The sequence below is a fragment of the Melospiza georgiana genome, chromosome 10, assembly GCF_028018845.1.
Source record: "Melospiza georgiana isolate bMelGeo1 chromosome 10, bMelGeo1.pri, whole genome shotgun sequence".
NCBI lineage: Eukaryota > Metazoa > Chordata > Aves > Passeriformes > Passerellidae > Melospiza > Melospiza georgiana.
In genome coordinates this window covers 6,148,010-6,171,182 of record NC_080439.1, presented here as the reverse complement: position 1 = coordinate 6,171,182, position 23,173 = coordinate 6,148,010, and the positions used below count along the sequence as shown (strand labels likewise).

The 23,173-nt window shown below is 38.7% G+C and overlaps 1 protein-coding gene across 2 annotated transcripts in view; it reads left to right on the top strand.

Annotated features, from left to right (window-relative positions):
• TBL1XR1 (TBL1X/Y related 1) overlaps positions 1–22,312 on the top strand; it is a 103,172-nt gene extending 80,860 nt beyond the window's left edge. For both annotated transcript variants that reach the window (XM_058030983.1, XM_058030982.1), the window contains 14 exons: positions 5,111–5,213; positions 7,381–7,526; positions 8,987–9,206; positions 11,141–11,273; positions 12,268–12,409; positions 12,691–12,754; positions 12,856–12,953; positions 14,675–14,735; positions 15,922–16,043; positions 16,520–16,594; positions 18,955–19,082; positions 19,268–19,433; positions 20,316–20,417; positions 22,129–22,312. In XM_058030983.1, coding sequence (XP_057886966.1) covers positions 5,156–5,213; positions 7,381–7,526; positions 8,987–9,206; positions 11,141–11,273; positions 12,268–12,409; positions 12,691–12,754; positions 12,856–12,953; positions 14,675–14,735; positions 15,922–16,043; positions 16,520–16,594; positions 18,955–19,082; positions 19,268–19,433; positions 20,316–20,417; positions 22,129–22,155 — 1,542 coding nt within the window. In that variant the 5' untranslated portion in view covers positions 5,111–5,155 and the 3' untranslated portion in view covers positions 22,156–22,312. The remainder of the gene's footprint in view (positions 1–5,110; positions 5,214–7,380; positions 7,527–8,986; positions 9,207–11,140; positions 11,274–12,267; positions 12,410–12,690; positions 12,755–12,855; positions 12,954–14,674; positions 14,736–15,921; positions 16,044–16,519; positions 16,595–18,954; positions 19,083–19,267; positions 19,434–20,315; positions 20,418–22,128) is intronic.
• Positions 22,313–23,173: the final 861 nt, after the last annotated feature.

Sequence of the window (23,173 nt, the reverse complement as noted above, 5' to 3'; positions counted from 1 at the left end):
TCTAACTGCAGATCATCAGATAGTAGGAAAACTTTACTAAGAGTTCAATTGCACTGTGCCCAATTCAATATTGGCTGGCATCACTCAAGTGAAGATGTGAAAGAGCAAATAGGAGTGTTTAGAGCAAGTAGTTGGTGCACTTGGAAGAAAAGTCAACGTTTGTTTTCTTTTTACAGTGTGACAAAATGTTCTTTTGATTGAAATTGGTATCTAATAAATTCTTACACAGAAGGATGTGCAACCTGACTCGTAGACTGCATGCTTGATATAAAGGAGCCACTAATTAATTTTATGAGTTTTCCTTTATAAAGCATTTCTAAAGGGCTATGCAGAACTCTTCTTTGGATGTAAACTTATTAATTTCCTCAGCCATTGGGAATGGACCCGCCATGTTTTTTGGAGAAAGCTTTAGTAGAACAGCAGCCACAAGGAACAGTGTTTTGTGGTTTAAATTTCCAGTCCTGTAACCTGTGGTGGCTTTGGTATCTGAAAGAAATCCTGCTGAAACAGGAATTTGGTCTGAGTGGCTGGATTGAAACAGCACCCTGTGCTCTTTTCATTTTAATCATCATGGCCATTAAAACCAAGAAATACTCTTAAGCAACAACTGATAAAATGTCTATGTGCACGTATGCTAGCAAAATACTTGTCTGGATTTCTTGCAAAAGAGGAAAAAATAAAAGCTCTAATGGCAATATTTCTGTTGTAGGGATTTTAGTGTTTCTGTAGCCAGACTTCTGTTTTCCATGGATAAATGTAGCAGTCTGTTTATGTCTGAACATCAGGCATTCTTCAGAGCTACCCAGAGCATTAGCTGCTCCCTTTAACGTATCATATCTGGTACCAAAATCATGATTGGTATGGTTTTTTGGGGAATTCACAGCAGCCTGTCAGGTTTTCCTGTTATCCTACCTATTGGGAATGTGTTGGAGCCCAACTACAACTGCAGAAATATCACTTTCTTAGGCTGTTATTTGATGATACAATAGCTCTAATTGTAGTGTAACTCCAGTATACATTATCAAATGGTGATTAAGAGATACCCAGTAATAATCTGATGTATAAACTTTCTCTGCCAGTTCAGGTTTGTCTGGAAAAAAATCCCTAAACAACCTAAAAATCCTATTAGGCCAGGAGCCATATCGAGTGGCATCTGTTCTCCAGCATTTGGCATGAACCTGGACAAGGAGTACAAAGCTAGCACAAACATGTGGAGTGGAATAATGATTTGTCAGAAGCACAGCCAGGTTTGCACTGTTGGGCGCTGATTAGATCTGGTGTTGGTGAGAGTGGAATTCAGTCTCCTTTTTAATGGATTTTAGTTGCAGTTTTTGCCCCAGGTATGGAGTGTGTGAGTGATCCTCACGGGACAGAGGTGCTGGGGTGAGACCTGCCCTGTCTGCTCTGGGACAGGCACAGAAACACAGACACACTTCTGCCAGCCGGGAGCAAAGCCAGAGCTGGGGCTGTCTCTGGGATAGAAACCTCGTTTCCTTTGAAAAAAGTAGCTTCCAAATGATTTTTTGTGTGATTCCTGGCATGGAATGAGTGGGTCAGTTTGTTTAAAGCACAGGTGTGTGTCCTGTCTGCTCCTGACCTGTTACTGAGTAAATCTCAAGGCTAGCATCACTATAGACAGTTGGCTTTTATTGCTGATGTGTGTTATGCCTGATAAATTTTGGGACTTTAGGGACTTTCTGTAGCAGTCTTAAAAATTACCTGGGATATCTGGATGTTGTGCTGACTCTAACTGAGCAGCGGTGTTACAAACTGCAGGCCCATCCTCTGGGAAGCGAAATAAAACCTGGGAAGATGCCTGCTGAAATGGACTTTCTTTTGAGCAGGGAATATCGATCCTGGTGTGGTCCCATGAGCAATTTGAGCATCGTTCATAAGCTCTCATGCCCATCCTTTTTTTACCTGTCATGGGGGTATTTTATTTATTTATTTAATCCTGATTTTAGCAGTGAGAAATCTGCTTCACATGCGCTGTGCCTGCTCCAGGGTGCAAAACAAAAGTGGAGGCAAGTGGGAGAGATTTCCTTTAAAAGCATAATTGGCTCTAAAACAGCAGTGTGGGTGCATCATACTTTACCATGTAATTCCACTGAATGTTTTGAGGAAGACCTGAAATGTTTCTAAGGGCAAGGAAAAAAAAAGGGCCTTAAGGATCTCATCACATTTTTAGAATGGGTTTAGGACATAAAGCTGCAAATATCTTAAGATATTTTAATGGTCCCGATGCAAATTAGGCTACAAATCTAAGACTGCTAGGAGTTACATGTTAACTTCTTACTTTTGTCTCATTTTTATGTGTCTTTTCAGTGATTTAATTTCTGCATATAAAATGAAGAGCAATAATCATATCTATTAAAGTGTCCGAAATGAGTAGTTGATTGCTTGTGGAAATAGTGAATCTGGGGGGAATTAGTCAGCATTGATGAAGTAATTTTTTTAGGATGAGGGGTACATGCCTGGGTCCATTGTCACAAACAATGTGAGAGTTGGCAGCCTGGTGTTAATTCAGAGTGTGTAAAAGAGAAATAATTATTGTATCCTCTTCTACTGTATTTTCTCTTTAACCTGACATTTTGCTTTGGGTTGGAAGGAAGGTGGTTTGCTGCTCGTTCTTCTGACATTTCTCGTGTCACCTGGCTGTGGGACACTGTCCCCAGGCTCTGCCTGAGCCGCAGGGCCTGGGGTTGGTGAAACTCAGAAAAGCCCTTCCAGAAAATGTAAATGAGCATTGAAAACATGCAGAAAGCAGTATTTTGGTAAAACACCGGTACCTTTTAGCTTTCCAGTTTCAAGCCCCTCATCAGGCAAACATCAGGGTATTTATGGGGCTGTTTCTGTGTTTTTCTGGTGGCCAGGGTGCCACAGCCGGTGCTGCAGTGCCACCTCCCGATGGCCAGGCAGGACCAGAGCTGTTTGTGCAAAACACTGAGAGCCAGCCTTGGAAAAATGAGCCTCCTTTGATTCGGGTGGGGTGCACAGCACTTCTGACAGACAAGCAAAACATTGGGTTTTTGGTTTTTTTCCTTCAGCTACCCAGCTATGTAACAGGTGAATTGATGTGGCACCTGCACGGTTCTGCTTTGAGGGGGGAGCCCTCTTTATATAAATAATTCAGGACCTCTCTGTGTGACAAATAGCACTTTCATCAGATTTCTGTGGTTTGATCTATCGTTTTTTGGTGATGCAGCAAGATTTTGAAACTCAGTGACAGACCTGTGAAAGAAACACTGCCATTTGTGTGTGTGTGTACATAATGTAAAAAAACCTTCTTTATGAGGCTCTTTAAAGTTAATTACCTTCTCCTCTGAAGGAAAATATTGTTTCTCTTCCTACAGCATTTTTCTGTAAAAAACAGTCTTAAAGAAAGATAATTTGCTCCATGTATGGCAACAAAACTTAGCTAAATAAGATCAGTGTTTGGTCCTGCACATGGTGGAATTGGTTGCTAATGCATGAAATGGCTAAAAATGCCATTCATTTTACACTCTGCTCAGTAAGCAAGTCCTCAAAGTATTTAGTGGAGTTTGGCAGGGATGTCTTGTACCCCAGATGTGGCTGAGGCTGTGGAGGGGTGTGCTAGGGTTGGTATCAATGTACATTCCTGTACCAGTCATGTTGCACTTACTAGAAGTCATTGTCTTGGGGCAGCTTTTTCCTTTAGAAATGATAATTATTTAAGTAGAAGTGCAGTTTTATTTTTTTTTTTTCTTAAGAAACTAAAGCCATCTCCCCCACAGCATGGCTGTGAGCTGGGTGACCACATGCCTGGGGCAGCTCTAGGGGATGTCCATGCATGGTGTGAGGCAAATAAATTCATTTTCATACCCAAGTTCATCCTTTAGCCTCTAGTCATGAGGTGTTGAATTGTGTCTTGTATTCAAGGCTTCAGCACTGGAGCAGCAGTGGCAAGTGGACTGTCCATGCAGCCATGTGGCTGGAGTTTTAGGAAAAGTCATTCTCTAGTACTTTTTTACATCAGATCCCAGGTAAAACTTTGTCAAATAACAGTAGGGAGGTCACTTTGCCTTCTCAGACTCCAGTGTAGGAGAAGCAATGGGGTGGTCATTTGGGTAAAAACCTGGGAAGGGTTGCTGATGGTAAGTGCTGGACAGATAATTGCAACAGGAGGTGGACATTATTTCATAAAATGCTCTGAAAGCTGATGTTTATGCTTGTTTACTTGGAAAGGTCAGAGTTTTCAGACATTCAGACATCATGAGAATGTTCTCAAAAATGATACTTTGAGTTAGAAAAAATACTGTATTCTGTCTCTTCATGTCTTAAAGACTGCTGTTTCCTCATATTTTCCAAGTTTATAATCAAAAGTATATATAATCTTATACATGATTTGTCTTTCTAAATATTTGCCATTACTAAAATCAAGAAAAAAATTGTGTGTGTGTGTGTGTAAATATATATCCTATCGATATTTTTGAAGCACTGATTGAAACCCTAGGGAAATGTTACTAAAATGAACTGTTTAAAGTTTGTTTCTACTGTCAAGAATTACTTTTGCAAAGCCAAAAGGTATGGCTGAGATGTTTTCTAATCTTCAGTGGGATTAGCTGGGCTTGTTTGAACAGACACTGTGATGTACCTCATACTGTTCTGCACCTTTTCACTAGAGCAGGAATACCTGAGAATTGGAGTAGATAAGAATGTAAAAGTGAGAACCTGCCTGGATGCCAATGTGAAACCAAGTTTTGGTCTTTGTTAACCAGGCAGAGAGAGACCCGTGTTATAGGAAATGTGTTCCATAGCAGTAATGTAGATTGGATGAAACTTGATTATTTTTTAAAACCTGTGATAGGAAGCCTTTTTTAGTACTGGTATTACACAGAAGAGTTCCTCAGTCTATACCAACTTCCATCATATGAGAATCCAGCCTGTTAATATTTAATTTACTGACCTTTATTTTGTGGTGAGACAAATGACTTTTTAATGACTCCAGTAGACTTATTTGCATTATAAAATAAAGCCATTGTCTATGCTGCCAGGGAGCTACTTACTTTATAAATATAGCATTTGTTGGGAAATACCTATTAGGTACTAAAAGTATTTAATTGACCTACTTTTTTTTTATTATTTGCAGGGTTGTGTCCTTTGTTGTGACCTCATGGTTTAACTGGGAATAAAGATGAGTATAAGCAGTGATGAGGTTAACTTCCTGGTATATAGATACTTGCAAGAGTCAGGTGAGTTTTTACAATTCTGCTTATTAAACAATGCATAATTTATTTGATCTTCATCTGCAACTGGCTTTAGCAAACACAGGCTCATTTAATTATTTTGCCAGTAGGCATGGATTCTGTCTGAACTGTTTCTTGGTGTTTCTTCTCAACAAGAGAGTGATTTCCTGCCAAGTTACCTTCTGTAACTTAATCAGATTTAGTCATTTGGAGTCTTCAGATGGCAGTCGAGCAGCCAAGGACTCACTCGATTGCTAAAATGCATTTTCCTGGAGATCACTTCTCCGCAGGGTGATGATGGCACTTTGCACCATTTTCTTCAAGGCTGCTTGAAGAAGAAAATAGAAAGATCAGCAAGATGCTGTTTTTCCCTGTTGTTTTGGAGTGATGGAGCTCCTGCCAGCTGGTCTTGTGTAGCCAAATTCCTTGCCTGAACATGACCCTGGGAGGGCAGATGTGGCTGAGTTTCAAAGGAAGAAGTCACAACTGTGACTCTGACTTGTACCACTTGACTCTAAATAGAGATGAACAGATTTTTTTACAGGAATAACCCTTGGGGTTCCCAAAAGCCTCATCTCCTCCAGGACCTTTTTTTTTTTTTTGTTTTTGGAGGATCTTGTCCTTCTGAGTAGCCAGAATTTCCTGCTTCTCAGGAGAAATAGCAAAAGACACTTGAATATTGTCAGATGTGAAAAGAAACCCTTTTCCTATCATATCCCTGCACACTGGCTGTGTCTGCACAACACAAGAATGCAGCAGTGCTCCCTTGTTTTTAAAGCTTCCCCAGCCCAGTCAGATCAGCAGTTTGAGTTTGTGTTGCATGTTTGGGTTTCTAGATGCAGCCATATGGCTTCAGGCAGTTTTGTGGTGGTGGTTATTCGTGAAGCTCTGTAAGGGACAACATCATCTTTTACTCACAACTGTGATATTGATTGCTTAACACAGCCTACATTCAGAATGGGAAGATCTGACTGGAAGTCAGGGCATGCCCCAGTAAATGAAAAAGTGATGATTGTCAGCTGTCAGGAGGGAATATGATCTCAGCAGTACATAAAAGAAGTCTGCATATTAAAGCAAAAAATAAACTTTAATCTTAAGACTGGATATACATATAGATATATAAGAAAATATACACATATTTCATATTTTACCTTGCTGTTTCAACTTTTGATTCATAGTTTTTGTTTAGTGATTGCTGATGGGTGGCTTCAGGCTTGTTGGAAATGCATTTGACTGATGCAACATATGCCCACTGCTCATGGATTTCCCAAATTGAGGAGAGGAGCACCAGAAGCAATGGTGGATGGCAGAGTTTACAGTTTCTACTTGTCAAAAGAAAGCAAAACCTCATTTTTCTGCCTGAATTTTCTGAAAACTACTACACACTCTTGTTCCAGTTGCAGATTGCTTTTGTCATAGAAGCCAAACTTACAAAATTGCTTCATCTTCATTTGAAAGTTTGAAGGCAGCTTCTTGCTTACCTGACAGGGAAAAAGGAAAAAAAAAAAATAAAGTGGTTGAAGAAAAAATGCCATGACAATAGTTAACTTGCTGAAACAACTATTTTTCTGTAGCTTAAATTCACTTTTTCAAGGTGATCAAATAAATAGCAAGCAGCTACCATTGCTGCACCATGTTTGCCACTTCTTTATCAGTGAGTGCACAGTGCTGATGTAGCTCTGAATGGCAGAGTGTATACAGTTATGGCAGCACTGCAGCATGAGCTGAATTCTGTTCACATACAGATCCATTTAACTTTCATGGGTATCAAATCAGTGAGTGAAAATAGCAAGTGAGTCTTGTGTCTTGGATATATATATTTTTATTAAATACTACATATCATACAATACTTACATGCAGTTTGTGAACATATAAATACATTTAAATGCTGTAGTGAATAGTATATTTTATGTTGATTCATGCACAAATGTTTTGTCATTGATACTGTGATTAATAATTGTTGTATTTATATATGAGCTTTGCTTTTCTCCTTTTGTACACTTAAACTATCAGGGAATTAGGTGTTTTGACAAGTTTTTGGTAGTTTAGAAGCATTCTGTAGCATTTTACTTTGTGTAATTTGCAGAGGTGTTAAACAGAAGGTCCTACTGTGGTACAGCAAGTAGCATTGTCTGTCTGTAAATCAATTCTGATGTGTTTGCCTTGTCTTTAGGGTTTTCCCATTCAGCATTTACCTTTGGTATAGAGAGCCATATCAGCCAGTCTAATATAAATGGTGCTCTGGTGCCACCAGCTGCTTTGATTTCCATCATCCAGAAAGGTCTGCAGTATGTAGAGGCAGAAGTCAGTATTAATGAGGTAAGGAGGCCTTGCCTGCAGGAGCACTGTGTCCTTGCTTTGCAGTAAGTTTGAATGTCAGTATTTTTGCTTAACTTTCTTGTACCCTATCTACTTACTTTCACTTCAGATTCCTTTCTGCTGGTGTTCCCCACGACTCTAGTGGTGGAACCAGAGTGGAGTGACATAACTGGGTGGGGTTCTGCCCAGGGCAGCCACACAACACCAGCCATGGTGTTCTGACTTGTTGCTTAAAGGTCCATTGTCTGCAGAGTTTTTACCCTCCTCTAAGGTTCTAGTGCATCCAGTGCAGTAGGATAATAATGGAGGCCAGCAATCTCTTCATTTTTTGGTTTGTTAGGCATTAGGGAGGTGGGAGAGCACTGTGCAGCTCTTGTTTGGACTCTTGTGTCATCACAGCGAAGTAATGTGAGCCCAAAGGCAGGATTTCCAAGGAGGGGGTTTGAATTTGTGGCAGGAAGGCTGAAGGTATATGCCAGTTTGCCTTTTGCCTCTGCTGGCTAATTCATCTTGAGCAGGATCTGTTAAATTTGATGTTTAAATGGTTATTCCAGCAGTACAGAAAGCTATGTATCTTCCTGCCTGATGCTGCAGACACTCTCCCTCAATTTCCATTCTCATTTGTGCCTGGAAGGTGAGAAGCCTTTCTGTGTGTCAGTCAGATTACTGAAGGAACCTTTTTTTTTTTTCCCCATTAATTCTGCTCACTTTCCAGTCTCCCTTATGTCTGCTGTTTGTGTGGTTTTCACAGTCCTAGTGAAACAAATCCTTTCCCTTAGGAAGCCTCAGAAAAATAAAGCAAGTGATAGGAGTAGAAGAAGAAGACCCTATATTTATTGCAAGGAATCCTTCTAGTCCCTAAAAATAGATCCTTACAAAGCCCTAGCATATGTATAAGAGTATTTTTAACTGGGTCTTGTCCATTTCAGGATAAAATTCTTCCTTGTTGTTTGAAAGCATGCCAGCACAGTTTAAAAAAAGGAAGAAAACTAGTCAACTCCCCAGATAATATGTTTATGGAAAGTATTAGTCTAATAAGACTATAACTTCACAAGTCAGTGACCCGAGTTGCAATGTTTGCAGCTCTCCCTTCAAACAAACCATTAGATTTTGCTGCAGCCACTCATGTTTGAAATCATATTCATAGATAGCTTACAGAATTTTTTGCTTTAGCAGACAATTCAGCAAACTCAAAACAAGTAACTTCTGATTCCACAGGCTCTCCCAGAGGCCTGCAGTGGCTTTTTTTGCATATTTATGGTGGCCACTTAACTTTAGACTAAAATTCCAGTCCTGACCACAACAATGATGAGATATCACTTCCAGCAGCATATGTAAACCACTTTATTATATTAAATCAAAATGTTTTCTTTCGTTTTGCTTGGAATCTTTGCCCGTAATGTTAATTCCTACTTGGTGTTATCTTTTTTTTTTCCTTTTCTCCCTGTGCTGTAATTTAGGATGGTACCTTGTTTGATGGTAGGCCGATAGAGTCTCTCTCACTGATAGATGCAGTGATGCCTGATGTGGTACAGACAAGACAACAGGCCTACAGAGACAAACTTGCACAACAGCAGGCAGCAGCTGCTGCAGCTGCAGCTGCCACCAACCAACAGGGATCAGCGAAAAATGGAGAAAATACTGCAAATGGAGAGGAGAATGGAGCACACACTATAGCAAGTAAGTTGAGACAGAAATTGCTTTAAGCTGGGTTTGCCTTTCCTAGTTTATCATTGTATGAGCTTTCAGACAATGAGGTAAAAATGTGGAGTTTGGAGTAACCCTTCAGCATGCAGAGAATTCCTTCATCATGGATCATACTTGAGCAGATCATGTCTCACCTTTGTTTGTCCCCATTTTTGATATCTGGCGTTGCAGGAGTCGGAGTTCTGAATTCATTGATTCACAGTCCAGTCTTCCCTTGCATAAAAAGAAAAACAAAATTGAGTCCTGTCCAAGGAATGAGGAAAGGAGTCTGCCAATCCATGGCTGGTTAAAACTGAGTATTGCTGGTGAAGTTCTGCAAACTCCTTCCAAAAAATTCTGTAAAACCCATGGATCCAAGAGCTGTACCTGGCTCTTCTAGAGATACCGAGGTCAGGGTTGCTGGGACAAGCCCTGTGTTCCTTGTCTCTTATATCTATATCAGTTTTCACTATTTGCTGTTCAAAATTGCTCAATGCAACTGCTCTCAGGTTTGCTTTATTCATGAATTCCATTTTGTTTGTGATTGGTGAAATAAATGAGTTCTGTTTGTCATCACTGGTCAAAGGAACTATCTTACAGTGAGACTTAGGATGGAAAAGTTGGGGTCAGGCATTAAACTGTCATTTTAAAAATACTCGTCTGAAAGTGTGAATTGCATGTTTAAGTGTGGGAGTTACAATTCTTTCTGTAAAAACACCTGAAGAAATGGCATTTTTGAGAGAATATTAATATTGAGCCGTGTACAAATTTTACAGCCTGATTTTACTAGATTTTTTTTTTTGTTAGCATATATGATAAAAAGCTAGAAATACATTCTTTGGCTGAAACAAATGAGGTCTCTACTTTGATGCTTTAATTTCAAAATCTCAAAGGAGTATTGATAACTGTGAGCTGGCTAGAGGAAGGGTAGACCTCGGATCTCAGCCCTGTTAAATGTGATCTACCAGCAACCCCTGCTGGCTGTACAGCACTTCAGACTGGCATCGATCCTCTGACTGAAGCAATGCTTTATGTGGTGCTCTTTCTGAAAAAATACTCCTGTTTTAATAGCCCTTTCTATTTTCTCACATGCACAAGCAGTGACAGAAACCCTTAATGCTAAATTAAGCAATAGCTGTGAAATGATTTCTTTAACCGCAGTGAATAAATATGGAGCAGGTGAACTGTGCAGCATTCCTTACATTCTGTATTTGCACTCATTGTGAATTTATTTTTAATAATAGAAAATGATTGATGGTAGATGCCAAGAAAACTGTTTTGTCAGTTGAATTACCCCCAGTATGTTCTGCAGAACAATATGGTTTCAATCTCACTTCCATGCAGAAAGTTACACTGCCATAATTCCATGGTAATTGCTGATGAAGTTTGAGATCTTGGTTATGTTAACTCTATCAACAAATGTGATTATATTCATTAAAGGAATTTTGTAAATGGAGTGTTGGAGATGTAGATTTAAAACCTGTTTGACTGCAATTGGTGAAAAGAGATTTTTGAAAATGAATGTGTTATAAATGTATTCCTACAGCACAAGCTAGACTAGCAACATATTGTACTATGCAGTATTGGGCCTGAACAACAGAGTACTTGTAACAGCATTTATTTTTTAGCATAGCAAAAAATTCACTTTTGGCCCTGATTCTGAAACTCCAAATTTAAATCCATTTGGATGTGAAGGTTTACAGGGGCGAAGAGCTTTCTCACATCTTCGAAACTCCCCATCTGTTTATAGTGCTTCATTAATTGGAACTGAAAAAAAAATAAAAGAGCATGACAGCTCTGTCAAATTTTTGAATCACATAAATTGTGAATTCTTGCACTCGTGGCAGAAGAATCTGACCCATACAGGAGTCACAACGTCCCAAAATAGTAAAATCCACCTCTCTTTACTGTTGTTTCCCGTAATGCAGATAATCACACGGATATGATGGAAGTAGATGGAGATGTGGAAATCCCTCCCAACAAGGCAGTGGTGCTGCGTGGCCACGAGTCCGAAGTGTTCATCTGTGCCTGGAATCCCGTCAGTGACCTTCTGGCCTCAGGGTATGTGCACTGCCCATGTGTGTGGAGTGTCTGTGCTGGGGCACACTGGAGATTATTATTATTATTATTATTATTATTATTATTATTTATTTTTGTTATTATGTATTGTTATTGATGATTATGCACAGGAAGGGCAGAAGGCTCAGGGAACACCTGCCCCAAACATCAAATGCTACGACGTTTGTTCTTTAGAGAATAGTGCTTTAAAACTGAATTTATTATTCATAATTAATATATAATAAAATCAATGTACCATAACGTACAGCTACCATATATAAATAATATATAAAAATATATATAAGTAGAAATATAAATATTTATATTTATATAAATATGTAAGTATGATTATATATAATATGTATTATATATTAGATATGAGTATAATTATAATTTATATATTTATATAATATAGTATACATCACATACTGTATTGTGTAGCACATATATATCATTATATTCTATATTATCTATTCTATATTACATACTATGTATGTATATACATACTTACATGCATATGTAATATATATAAAATATATAAGTATAGAAATGTAACATATAAAAATGTGTGTATAATATATATAGAATGTAAGTATATGTGTATATGTAATATATATAAAAAACTATTTATAGTGCTTTATAAGATTACAGCTATATATATTATATATTGTATATTATGTATATAATATATATATAATATATAATATATAATATATTATATATTAATCTGTTATTTTACATACCGTTTATGTTAAATGGTATGTAAAATAATAGATAATACATATTATATTGACACATATATTATAATGTTGCATATTATAGCATATATTATAATGTCGCCTATTATTAGCATATTGTATGTCACCGGTGTATGGTATATTGCACGTTATACAATGTTACAGCCTGTCATTATGATGGCACATGTGGCTGTCCCTGTGACATGAAGGGGATGGCCGCGTGTGAGCAGCAGGATCTCTGTGCCCCGGGTGTTGTGCAGGTCTGGCGATTCGACGGCGCGGATCTGGAACCTGAGCGAGAACAGCACGAGCGGCTCCACGCAGCTGGTGCTGCGGCACTGCATCCGGGAGGGTGGGCAGGATGTGCCCAGCAACAAGGACGTCACCTCGCTGGACTGGAACGTGAGTGCTCCCAGCAAAACCCTGCTCACAGCCCCTCATGGCCACGTGTGTGTTAACTGACAGCAGCGCTGGCCTCTGTGCCACCACCTGAAATGTTTGTTCTGATCAGCGTGGTAACTTCATTTATACTTCAGGAACTACTTTCTAATAACTTGCAATCAATAAAACATCATAAATCCTATGCATAGATCCTATCCTACCTATTCTACCTCTTTGCTTTGTGCTCTTTAGCTTTACCTAAGCAGTAAAAATAAATAAACAAATAATCTTTTTGCTGGCAGAGTGAAGGTACACTTCTAGCAACTGGGTCTTACGATGGCTTTGCAAGGATATGGACTAAAGATGGTAAGCAAAATACTTTTTAATTTACGATATATTTTCCTATATTGTGGCTCACAGCATAGTTTTTTATTTTTTAATGTATTCATATCAATATAAATTTTCAGGTAATCTTGCCAGCACCTTAGGGCAACATAAAGGTCCTATATTTGCGTTAAAATGGAACAAGAAAGGAAACTTCATTTTAAGTGCAGGAGTGGACAAGGTGAGATAATCTTTGGTAAAATTAAAATTCTTTCCTTCACCGTTATAATCTAACTGTAAGCAAAATAGCAAAACTATGCAAAGTAAGTAAATGAAACTAAAGGCTTGGGATGTAAATATGTGCTTACAAAGATCTTGTTATGCTATACCTATGTTCCCTTGGGTTTTATAGCAATTTATTGAGCTATTTTAATTTCCTAGATTTCAGTGTCTGTGGATCTCTTCCCATTTATCTTAGTCTGAATTGGAAAGTAAGAGTATTGAAACCAGAAACATTAAACCTTTGTAAAACCAAACCATCTAAATTCAGTGAAGCACTTCAAGCAAAGCCTTAGGAAAAAAAATTGTACTAGAGGGGTAGGTCGAGGCTGAGTTGGATATCAGTCAAACCTGAGAATGATTGTAAAGATTAGAGCTGGAACATAAGGGAAGTTGATATATGTGACTGGGGGGCTGCCAATTGTGTAATGCCACAGAGCTCATTGTTTGACTGTGTTTTATTTCACATTTCTAAACAAATTCAGGTTTACAAGGTCTTCCAGTTCAGAGCTGCTGTTAGTGTGAGAGGTTTTATGTATGAATGGTAGGAAGGGCACAGAGTGATGGGAAATGTACTTAAAGTGAATTCAGAGAATCAAATAGACTATAGCTAGAATAAGGAGAGTTGATTTTTTTCCTCTGTAACTGATTCAAGGTGCAGAAGTCAGCACAGGTTCTCTCTTAGAGTGGCAAACTGCAACCTCAGTACAACCACTTAAAACTGGCAGTCTCACTGTAAAGTAGGACATTTTCTCCTTTTTTTTTCTTTTCCTGCATGCGTTTACTTGGTTTGCTTTATTAGCCAGCTTTATAAATGCTTGTGCTGGCACAAAGGAAGGAAAATTTAATGTCTCAAAGCATGGAAAGGATGTGTTTACTCTTTTGGCATCTGTGATGGTTATGCCAATTTTTAAATATTTGTGGAAGTACGGCTTTCATTTGCAGGGAAATAATTAAGGAAGAAATAGAAACCTCATTCAGTCAATAAAACTTCATAGACAAACTGAGGTTATGCTTTTGAAAAATATTCTGCTTTAGCAGAGGGCGTGACCCAACCTTAGGCTCCTTTTCCATAATTATTTTTTGTGGTCAGTTCATGCTTCCATTGAATTTGGTGTTAAAATTTTCATTGATCATTGAGGTAGGGCAGGGCTATTGGCATATAATATACTGATGGTAAGATACTGATTTTGTCATATAAGGTTTCTTTAACCAGCAGGTTATGAAAGTATTGGCAGAGAACAACATAGAATGAAATTACACCCTTAAATTTTTCAGTATGTGACTAACTGTTAATAACATCTCCTTAGGAACGAGTGAGTAGCTGATACTACAATTTGAATATACAAGTATTTGAAATTAAAATAGGTCTGTGGAATGGATTGGGAGAATATAAATAGGACTAAGGGGATAAAACTGTTTAAAAGCCCACAAACTCCTTCTTCCCTCTAGACCCCAAAATGTTGTGGCTAAACATCTTTCTAATGCAATCTTAAATTTTCTACTGTTTTCTGTACATCTACTACTATTTCTTTTAGTACTGGATCAAACTCTAGAAATGTATAATCAAGAGCAGGTTTGGGTGATGGTGAGCAGGGTAGGTATTCTCATACTTGTGAGTGGTGGTAGTTGTGGGGAAATTTGTACAAGTTTGTTTATTGTTTATTTATCTGTTTAACACAGACCACAATTATTTGGGATGCCCACACTGGCGAAGCCAAGCAGCAGTTTCCTTTTCATTCTGGTAAGTCTTGATTTTATCATTCAGATTTGTCATCTGAAAAGACAAAAATTTTATTTTTAAAAATAAATTTTAGAATCTGATGCTTGTGGTGATTATTTGCATAATTTAAGAATCTTACAGGTAGTCTTTGGTTACTTGTAGTCCCATATTGGAATATTGAGAATGTAAACAAAGATGGATTTGTTCTGATTTTATAACTCACAGTTTTATTGCAGTTCCAACAAAGTCATAGGAGATAAATAATCCAAGTATTCCTGACTTTCTGTAGTATGCTGGCAGACAAATCATGTGGGCAGGCCACAGGGATTAGTGTTTCTCACCTAAGGACTGCATTTGTCATCCTCCTGCTGCAGAGATCCCACCCTGTATCCTATTGTATCCCATTGTTCCCCTGTCCCAGATTGTTTGGCCACAAACCAGCTGAAAGCTGTTCCCTGGCCAGCTGGGGTGGCAGTGCAGGAGGTCAGACAAATTGCTCTGTGGGCTGCCTGCTGAGCAATCCTGCCAGAATCAGCTGGAAAACGGAGTGGAGAGGATGGCAGACGTGCCATTGAGGGACCTTTAAGAAGCGTGTCTCGTTCCCACTCCTTGATCTGCTCGTGCCACATTTCCAGAGCCATGACAGAAACATCAGCTCAGTCAGAAACATCAACTCAGCATTTGCTCCAAGCAGCTCTCCCTGTGCTGTCTGCCATAAATAGCTGGCTTGATCAAATGGAACATGTTGCCCATGATTAAGCTTCAAGTTACCACACCTTACAAATGCTGGAATTAAGAAAGGAAATAAATCCTCACCCATCCATGAGCAGGAGCAGGAGCTGCTGGTGGAGATGAGCTCATGCATGATGATGTGTGAAGCTGTGGGAACCTGTTCCTTGTGCTGACTCCTGAGATTTGTTTGTAGATGACTTAACTACAGCTTGATGTCCTGCTGCACTGTCTTCTGCATAACTTGGATTTCACATATGTTCCATATTATGATGACTTATATTAAATTTGTTCCATTTTGTGTAAGACTTGTTTTAGCTGCATTTCTTACTGTTCATAGTGTAGATCTTCAGAACTGCTGTAAAATTAATGATTGCTTCCTGTTGGCTTTTATTCCAAGGTGGTGCATGTTAAATTTGTACATCAAATTCCTGCAGAGTGTGTACCATAGCTTTAAATATCTTTCTTTTTCTTTTAGCACCAGCATTAGATGTTGATTGGCAGAGTAACAACACATTTGCCTCTTGCAGTACAGACATGTGTATTCACGTTTGTAAACTAGGACAAGATAGGCCCATCAAAACCTTCCAGGGTCACACAGTAAGTACTGCAAAAAGGGGGTTGCTCTGTGATATTTTTATTTATGAGAGATTGTGAGTCAGTAAAGTTACCAGTATCCAGTACTGGTGTAATTGGTTACAGCCAGTAGAGGCACACATAGGTAGTTGTGGTTAAGGTCCTATGGTAATCACAATCTCTGTGATTATCAGAACAATTCTCACCTCCATGTGCAGCTTATTTTACCAATGTCAGGATACAAGAGTGAGCTTTAGGAGAAGAAGCATGGTAACTTCAAAACTTTACCAGGTGGTGTACAAGACTGCATGGGAAATATGATAAATGGATAGCAAAAAGCTGTTAGTTGTTATTGTAGGCAAAGCTATGAATAAAAATTAAGTGTTAAAATCCTGACAATTATGCAAATACTCATAACTGCTGTCCAGCTTTATCTTTTGTAAGTTATCATTTTGTAATGGAAGGGAGGACTCCAACTAACTCTTATTGTTCACTTTTAGAATGAAGTAAATGCAATCAAATGGGATCCCACTGGTAATCTGCTGGCATCCTGCTCTGATGACATGACTCTAAAGGTAATGGGAGTTGTGGGCTGGCCCTTGTCCCCTTGTCTTTGTAGGCTCTGGAATGCATGCCATTAGCCTGGATATCCCAGCAATATCACTGTACTTGCTGTGTTGTCCTATATTTGTTCTTTTTTAATATAACAAGGTTAGGCAATCCTAGAAATCCTTGTTAATCAGGGCCAAGCTTTGGTCCAGAGGACTTGTTACAGGCTGCCAGCCTGAGACTTGGAGCATGATTTATTAGGTGCTTTTAGCTGTTCACAGCATCAGGTCATTAATCATTAAGCTGTCACGCTTGATGGTTGCTTTTGGTTAAAAGAGTAAAGTTGGAATGCATGTCAGGTAGCACATTCAGGAATGGGTGCCTTGTTCCTTTCCTGGTTTTCTTCTGCTTTCCCTTTCTTTCTAGTTAAAATCTTTGGCATGCTGTTTCTTCTGAGGCCATGTGCATTCCTGCATTTTTCCAGTTCATCAGGAGTCATTCTGCAGTTTTCAATCACACCTACACTTGTCCTCCAAGAGATTCACAGCTGTGTGCTTTCTTGTAGAACAGGGACAAACTTGTGAGTGCAGAGGACACTGCAGCTTACACATGTGGCTTCAGGGCACTCCCGACATCCTTACAAACCTGCCACCAGCAAAAATGAGATTGTTCATGCCTGACAGGCCTGTGCTGCTTCCATGGCACAGATGCTTTCCATTCACTGGGACCTTCAGCACTGTGCTTGGTAGATTTTCAGGATACATTTTTTACATTGATAGCACTGTCCTGCTGGTAGCCCTTGGGTCAGTTAATTCCATCCAGCTCACTGTTATTTAATCAGGGAATGGCTGAATGAGTGGCCACATATCCCTCCTGCTGGCACACAGTCAGGCTCTGGCAAGGGAAATCACCTTATCTAAATACAAACACTTAAGCATTAAAGCCTCCAGTCTAAAGCTGGATGTCTAGACATCTCCAGTCAGCACTGTCTAGCACTGCTGAAGAGCAAGTTATCCTTTCCTAAGTTAAGTGTCTTAAGTCAAGTGTGCTGAGGAAACCCCTGAGAGCATCAGTTGTTTTCCACTGGCAGTGCATGGAGTCAGAATAGCCAGCTTAAGCCAGGTATTTAATACTTAAACAGCTGAAACTCCAGGGTGATGAATTCCAGTCTGGAGCCTGAGCTGCTGTTGCTGCTGCCCTCTCCAGGAGCAGAGGTGACAACTGGGAATGTGTCAGCATTTGTGGGATTCAGCAAATTAACTTCTTGGTGGCTGTTTCAAATGGAGCCCGGGCTGTTATTGTTTTGTTCAGGATTAGCTCAAAAGCCAAGTGCTGGAGGCTAAGTCTACACATCACTAATCACTTGTGGATCACTTACTTTTCAATGGCAGAAGGAATAAATACCAGGTTTGGAGGCACATGGGAGGTGCCTAGGGATTTATTTACTAGGTCAGTTTCTTTCTACAGCTTAACATTCTCTAGGGCAGCTGATACAGACTCCTTCATCTATGCTAGTTTTGGGAAGAGAAGGTAGATTTTCATCCCATCAATTAAACTGGAAATACAATTTCAATTCTGTCTGCACATTGAAAATCGATTTCCTCTTCAGCAAAGCAGCAGTTCTGAAAAGCACCATTTGTTTACACATGCACCTCAATTGCAGCTTAAACATGCTCCTAGTAGCTTTTTCCAACAAAAAAGGAGCTAAAAGCATTGCTGAGACATTAAAAATAACATTCAGGACCATATAAAATTTCTGCCATATAAAAGCCTTCCCAAATCTCTTCTGTAGAAGCCACGGAAACTCTTAATAGAATAAAGTTATTTTGTTTGTTGAGTATGATCATACAGGAGTTGGAGTCCTCTAATGACCTCTGTGAAGTACTGAACACTGAAATCTGACAATGCAAATACTAATATGTCAGGAAAATGCCATAGTGGTATTTGTGTCTCTGGATTTGTATGAAAACAGAAAATTTCTCTACTATCCCTTTATTTCACTCAGTCTGTGTAGCAAGAAGTTCATTTAAAAATAGGATCGTGGTATTTTATCAACTCAGGCATGAACATTTACATACTGCTCTTCTCATTTCAGCATCTGCTCTCATCCCTGCACTTTTCAAGGGGTTTGCAGTTCACTCAGGCAGTTTGATTTCTACAGGCAGCACCTTTATTATTCATTAGCCTCACTGGGGACTTAGAACACAAAGAATGAGAGGTCCTGGAATAAAACTTGGCATAATTACTCTAGAAACCTAGCAATCATAGCAAATGTTTTGAGTGGCCTAAAGATAACAGCCTGCAAATGATACAGAAGAAACATGTAAAACTATTTTAGTATGATGTTGTGCTAAATAATTTGTGTTTTCCTCCTTTTTTATCATAGATCTGGAGTATGAAACAAGACAGTTGTGTCCATGATTTACAAGCACACAACAAAGAAATTTATACTATCAAATGGAGTCCTACAGGACCAGGAACAAATAATCCAAATGCCAATCTTATGTTAGCAAGGTACTACTTAATCCTGGTTTTAAATGCTTGTTAAACATTATTTTTTACCTCACTTTCTATAAATGTAAGTTCACAGAATATTTTGAAGTACATAAGATACTTTATCATATTTTATTTGTATTAACAACAAAAATATGTTGAATTGAGATATAATTAATCTGTTTTTTTTTTTTTTTCCTTGGCAGTGCATCCTTTGATTCTACTGTTAGGTTATGGGATGTAGACAGAGGAATTTGTATTCATACTCTGACAAAACATCAAGAACCTGTGTACAGTGTAGCTTTCAGTCCTGATGGCAGGTACCTGGCCAGTGGCTCCTTTGATAAATGTGTACACATCTGGAATACACAGGTATTGCTCTTGTCTGTGTTGGGAAGTTTGTGTTTTGGTCTTTTCCATCCTTCCAAACTTTGCTTATCCATCATACTTCAGCCACAAGAGCTTTATCATTGCTAACACATTGGTTTTCTCTTTGTTCTGAGATTATTTCTTTTAATGGTTGTACATTTAATTTCTCTCTTTGAATGGTTGTCTGTGGTGAAGTAATACTTGTCTTAACAATGTCTTAGCAAAAAAACCAAAAAGACAAAAAACCATGCCAGAAAGATCCAAACCAAAAACTGACACCAACAAAACCCCACATTGAACAAAGTTTCTCCAAGAATATATTTCATCCAAAAATTGTCTTTGTTAACTGTGAACTTTAAATTCCTGATAAAACAGGGGCTTTTGTGAAAAATGATGACTGGGTCTAGACATACTAATCTGATTGGCTGTTTCATTGAATTTCACTGACAAACGAGAATGCAAATTGAGGGAAGATAACGATGTCAAAGTATTTCTATGAAACTTTCTCAAAAAGGACACTATTACTTGTTTTGTATTTCTGGCAAAAAAAAAGGGCATGTTATGTTCAAAGTCTAAAGACCTTGTTGTCAGGCAGGATGCAATCTCTGGCTACTGAACATTGAGTATAAATTTCTGAAAGGCTCATTTTATCATTTTAGTAACTGGAAGTAGTTGTGAGCATCCCCAGTTTTGCCCATCAAACACAGGAGCTCAAGAGGCAATGGTTGTGCCGCTTTCTTTAACAGGGTGCTGAGACTGTCCACAAATCTCTTCTGGACCACTTTCCTCTGAGAATTTTAGCTTTTCAAAGCAGTGGGGAAATGTTACATGTACAAATTGTGCTTGATTTTGTTGTATTAATCACTTGCCTTGTCCCTTTTTTAGACAGGTGCCCTAGTTCACAGTTATCGGGGAACAGGAGGGATTTTTGAGGTTTGCTGGAATGCAGCAGGAGACAAAGTTGGAGCAAGTGCTTCAGATGGTTCAGTAAGTGTTGCTTGACTTGGTTGGTGTTCCAATAACAAACATCTTCTGGAAGTCTTTTAACCAACAATGGAGATAAAATTTCCTTCTGTAGCTGAAGGTTGAATTCAGCCAGCTCAGCTGTAGTTTTCAACTGTAACCCTGCTGTGGTATTTCAAGGATAATATCTTTATTCCAGTCCAAAAACCTCAGAAGGTGGAGATATTTCCAATTTATATTTTCTGTTCCTTCTGGGGCTTACTGTGTCAGTGTGTTCAGTGTGGCTGGTTTGGAAACAAATTTGTTTTTCCTTCTCTGCCCTTTTCAAGGGAAGATGCTCAGTGTAGGTGATATTATTATAATGCATGACAGGAATAAAATACCTTCTGCATTACATTCAACAGCAAAACAAAGTGCAGATTTCCAAATGCTTGTAATTAAAAAGTTCCTAAAAATGTCAGCAGCTATATATAAATATCAGTCTGCTTACTTTGCTTAGGAAAAGCAGGGAATAAAATCATGTTTAACTAATCATGGATGCTCCCACTGTCATTTCACTGCAGGGTGTTGGAGCATCCCCTCCTGGCTGCTCTGACACTGCCCTGCAGAGAGCTGCAGTGGGGTGGGAATGTGCAGGGTCTCCATAAGGAGCACAGTCCCGGGGCTTTTGCTTGCCTTTGTCTCACCATGGTTGGCAAAGAAAGAGGAGAGCCTAAAGAAAAGCAAAATTAAAGTAAAGTAAGGCCGATAAGGGAATTGTGTTTTGAAGTGCTGTAGCTTCCTTTAACAAGCATCAGCAAAAAGCCATCCTGGCAGCTCAGTAGTGCAGAGTCTCAGGTGGCATCTTAGCACAGGTGCCAAAGCAATTCCCTCCTGAATGCTCCTTGCTGGTAAGTAATGCTGTTTTGTTAGAGTTCAAATCAAAAAATAGGAAGTTCTGGATTTTAAGAAGCCTGAATTCTAGAGAATTAATTTTGATTGCTCTTTATATAATTTTAGTCTTGTAAGTATAGACAATATCATAAAAAGATAAAAGCTCAAGGCATATCCTGAGCAGAAATTGATTATCACTCCCCCAGATGACCCTTTTTTATACATGCTGTGTAACCTTTCCAGTCCTCCAATTAATTTGGCCCAAGAGGCTGATTGTACTTGGAATAGATTTGTTTTCATTTAATTTCTGATATTTTAAAAAATGTTGGGCTTAATTTGTTCTATATTGTTCCCTAGCAAAAGCCCTTCTCCTCCACTCTGTTTTAAATGTGCTTGCACCTGGTGTTATCTTGTGTGTGGTTATTTTTTACTAATAGATTTCTATATCTGACAGACCTAGCAGCACTGGATCTGTCAGATATAAAAATCTAAGCACTACTTAGTGGAGATTTTGGGAAGACTAAAACTGGAATTTGTTCACCGTTAACTGTTTTTCTGATCTATTTTAGTACTTGTAAAAATATAAAATGAAATTAGAGTCAGTTCTCAGCCTCACAGTATTAAATAACAGACAAACAGCTTGCATAAAATGTTGTTGCTGCTCTGATTGTAATTCTGAAGGCAGCAGTGCCTTAGTTCATTAATGGCTCACCTGTTCACTTTGATATTATTTAATCATTGTTAATGGATCCAAGGTGAAGCTGCCAGACCCACGTGTTGGTTTTTGCTGTGATGCTCCCCCCAGAGCTGTGGGAGCCCGTGGTGCTGTGCAGCTGCTGCATGTGTGTCTCTCTCTTTGCAGGTTTGTGTACTAGACCTCCGGAAATAGCGCTCTTAGTTGGAAGCCATGGACCGACTATGAATGTGTACATAGCCAAAATGACTGTCCCTGACCCATGTACTGCTATAGTCCCAATCGAACCATGGCCAGTCCACTACAGCCAAATGTAAAAGAAATATATACATATACTGTATATAAAAAAAAAAAAAAAGGAGAAAAAAAAAAAAAGAGGAGAAAGGAAAAAAAAAAAAAAATTACACCCTGAAGAGGATGACAGAGTTTTGTCACAGCTTGTGAATCCTGTTCACCAAGTGCTGGAATCTGCTGTGCCCCAAAATAACATTTAAAGGTTTTTGGATATGAAAAACAGAAGAGAGCGAGAGAGAGAGAAATATACCATATACAAGAGCAGACCCATATACATACCAAAATCAGAAGATACTAATGGCAGCCTTCATTACCCCTTCCCCCATGAGATCCATTCTCACGTGGATTTGTGGGGTGTTTTTGTTTTCCTTCTCAGTAGTTGAGCAGTTTGTGTGTACAGAGAAAATGGACTTACAGAAATCTGCAGCAGTAGTTTTTTTTCCTTTGCTTTTAAACATTGGGTTTTCTGTTTTGTTTTGGTTAAGTTTACGGATGCATGAAGTAAGGGAGTGATTTAGTTTCTTGTTTATATTTTTTCACCTTGGAAAAAAAAAAAAAAGGCATTTCTTTGAAACATGTTTTGATGCATTCTTTGAAGAGGTAGTTTGAACCTGATAATGTTTGGTACATTTTGTGGCTCCCAGAGCACAATTTTGTGAACAGAGGGAGGGTGGAAAAGGGATTAGGGAGAGAGAAGAAAGAAAAAAATCCTTCTTTGCAGCGTGATATTCCACGTCCTTCTCATCTACAAAGCAGGATGGAAATGGGTATAATGCTATGTTTGATTTTCTGGTGACATGGCTGAAATGCAGTAATTTCTTATTTGGGACATAATTCTGCCAAAAGTAAGAATAGAAGGGCACAAAAACACAGGTAAAAGAAAACAAACAGGGATGCAAAAAAAAAAAGGAGAAAAAAA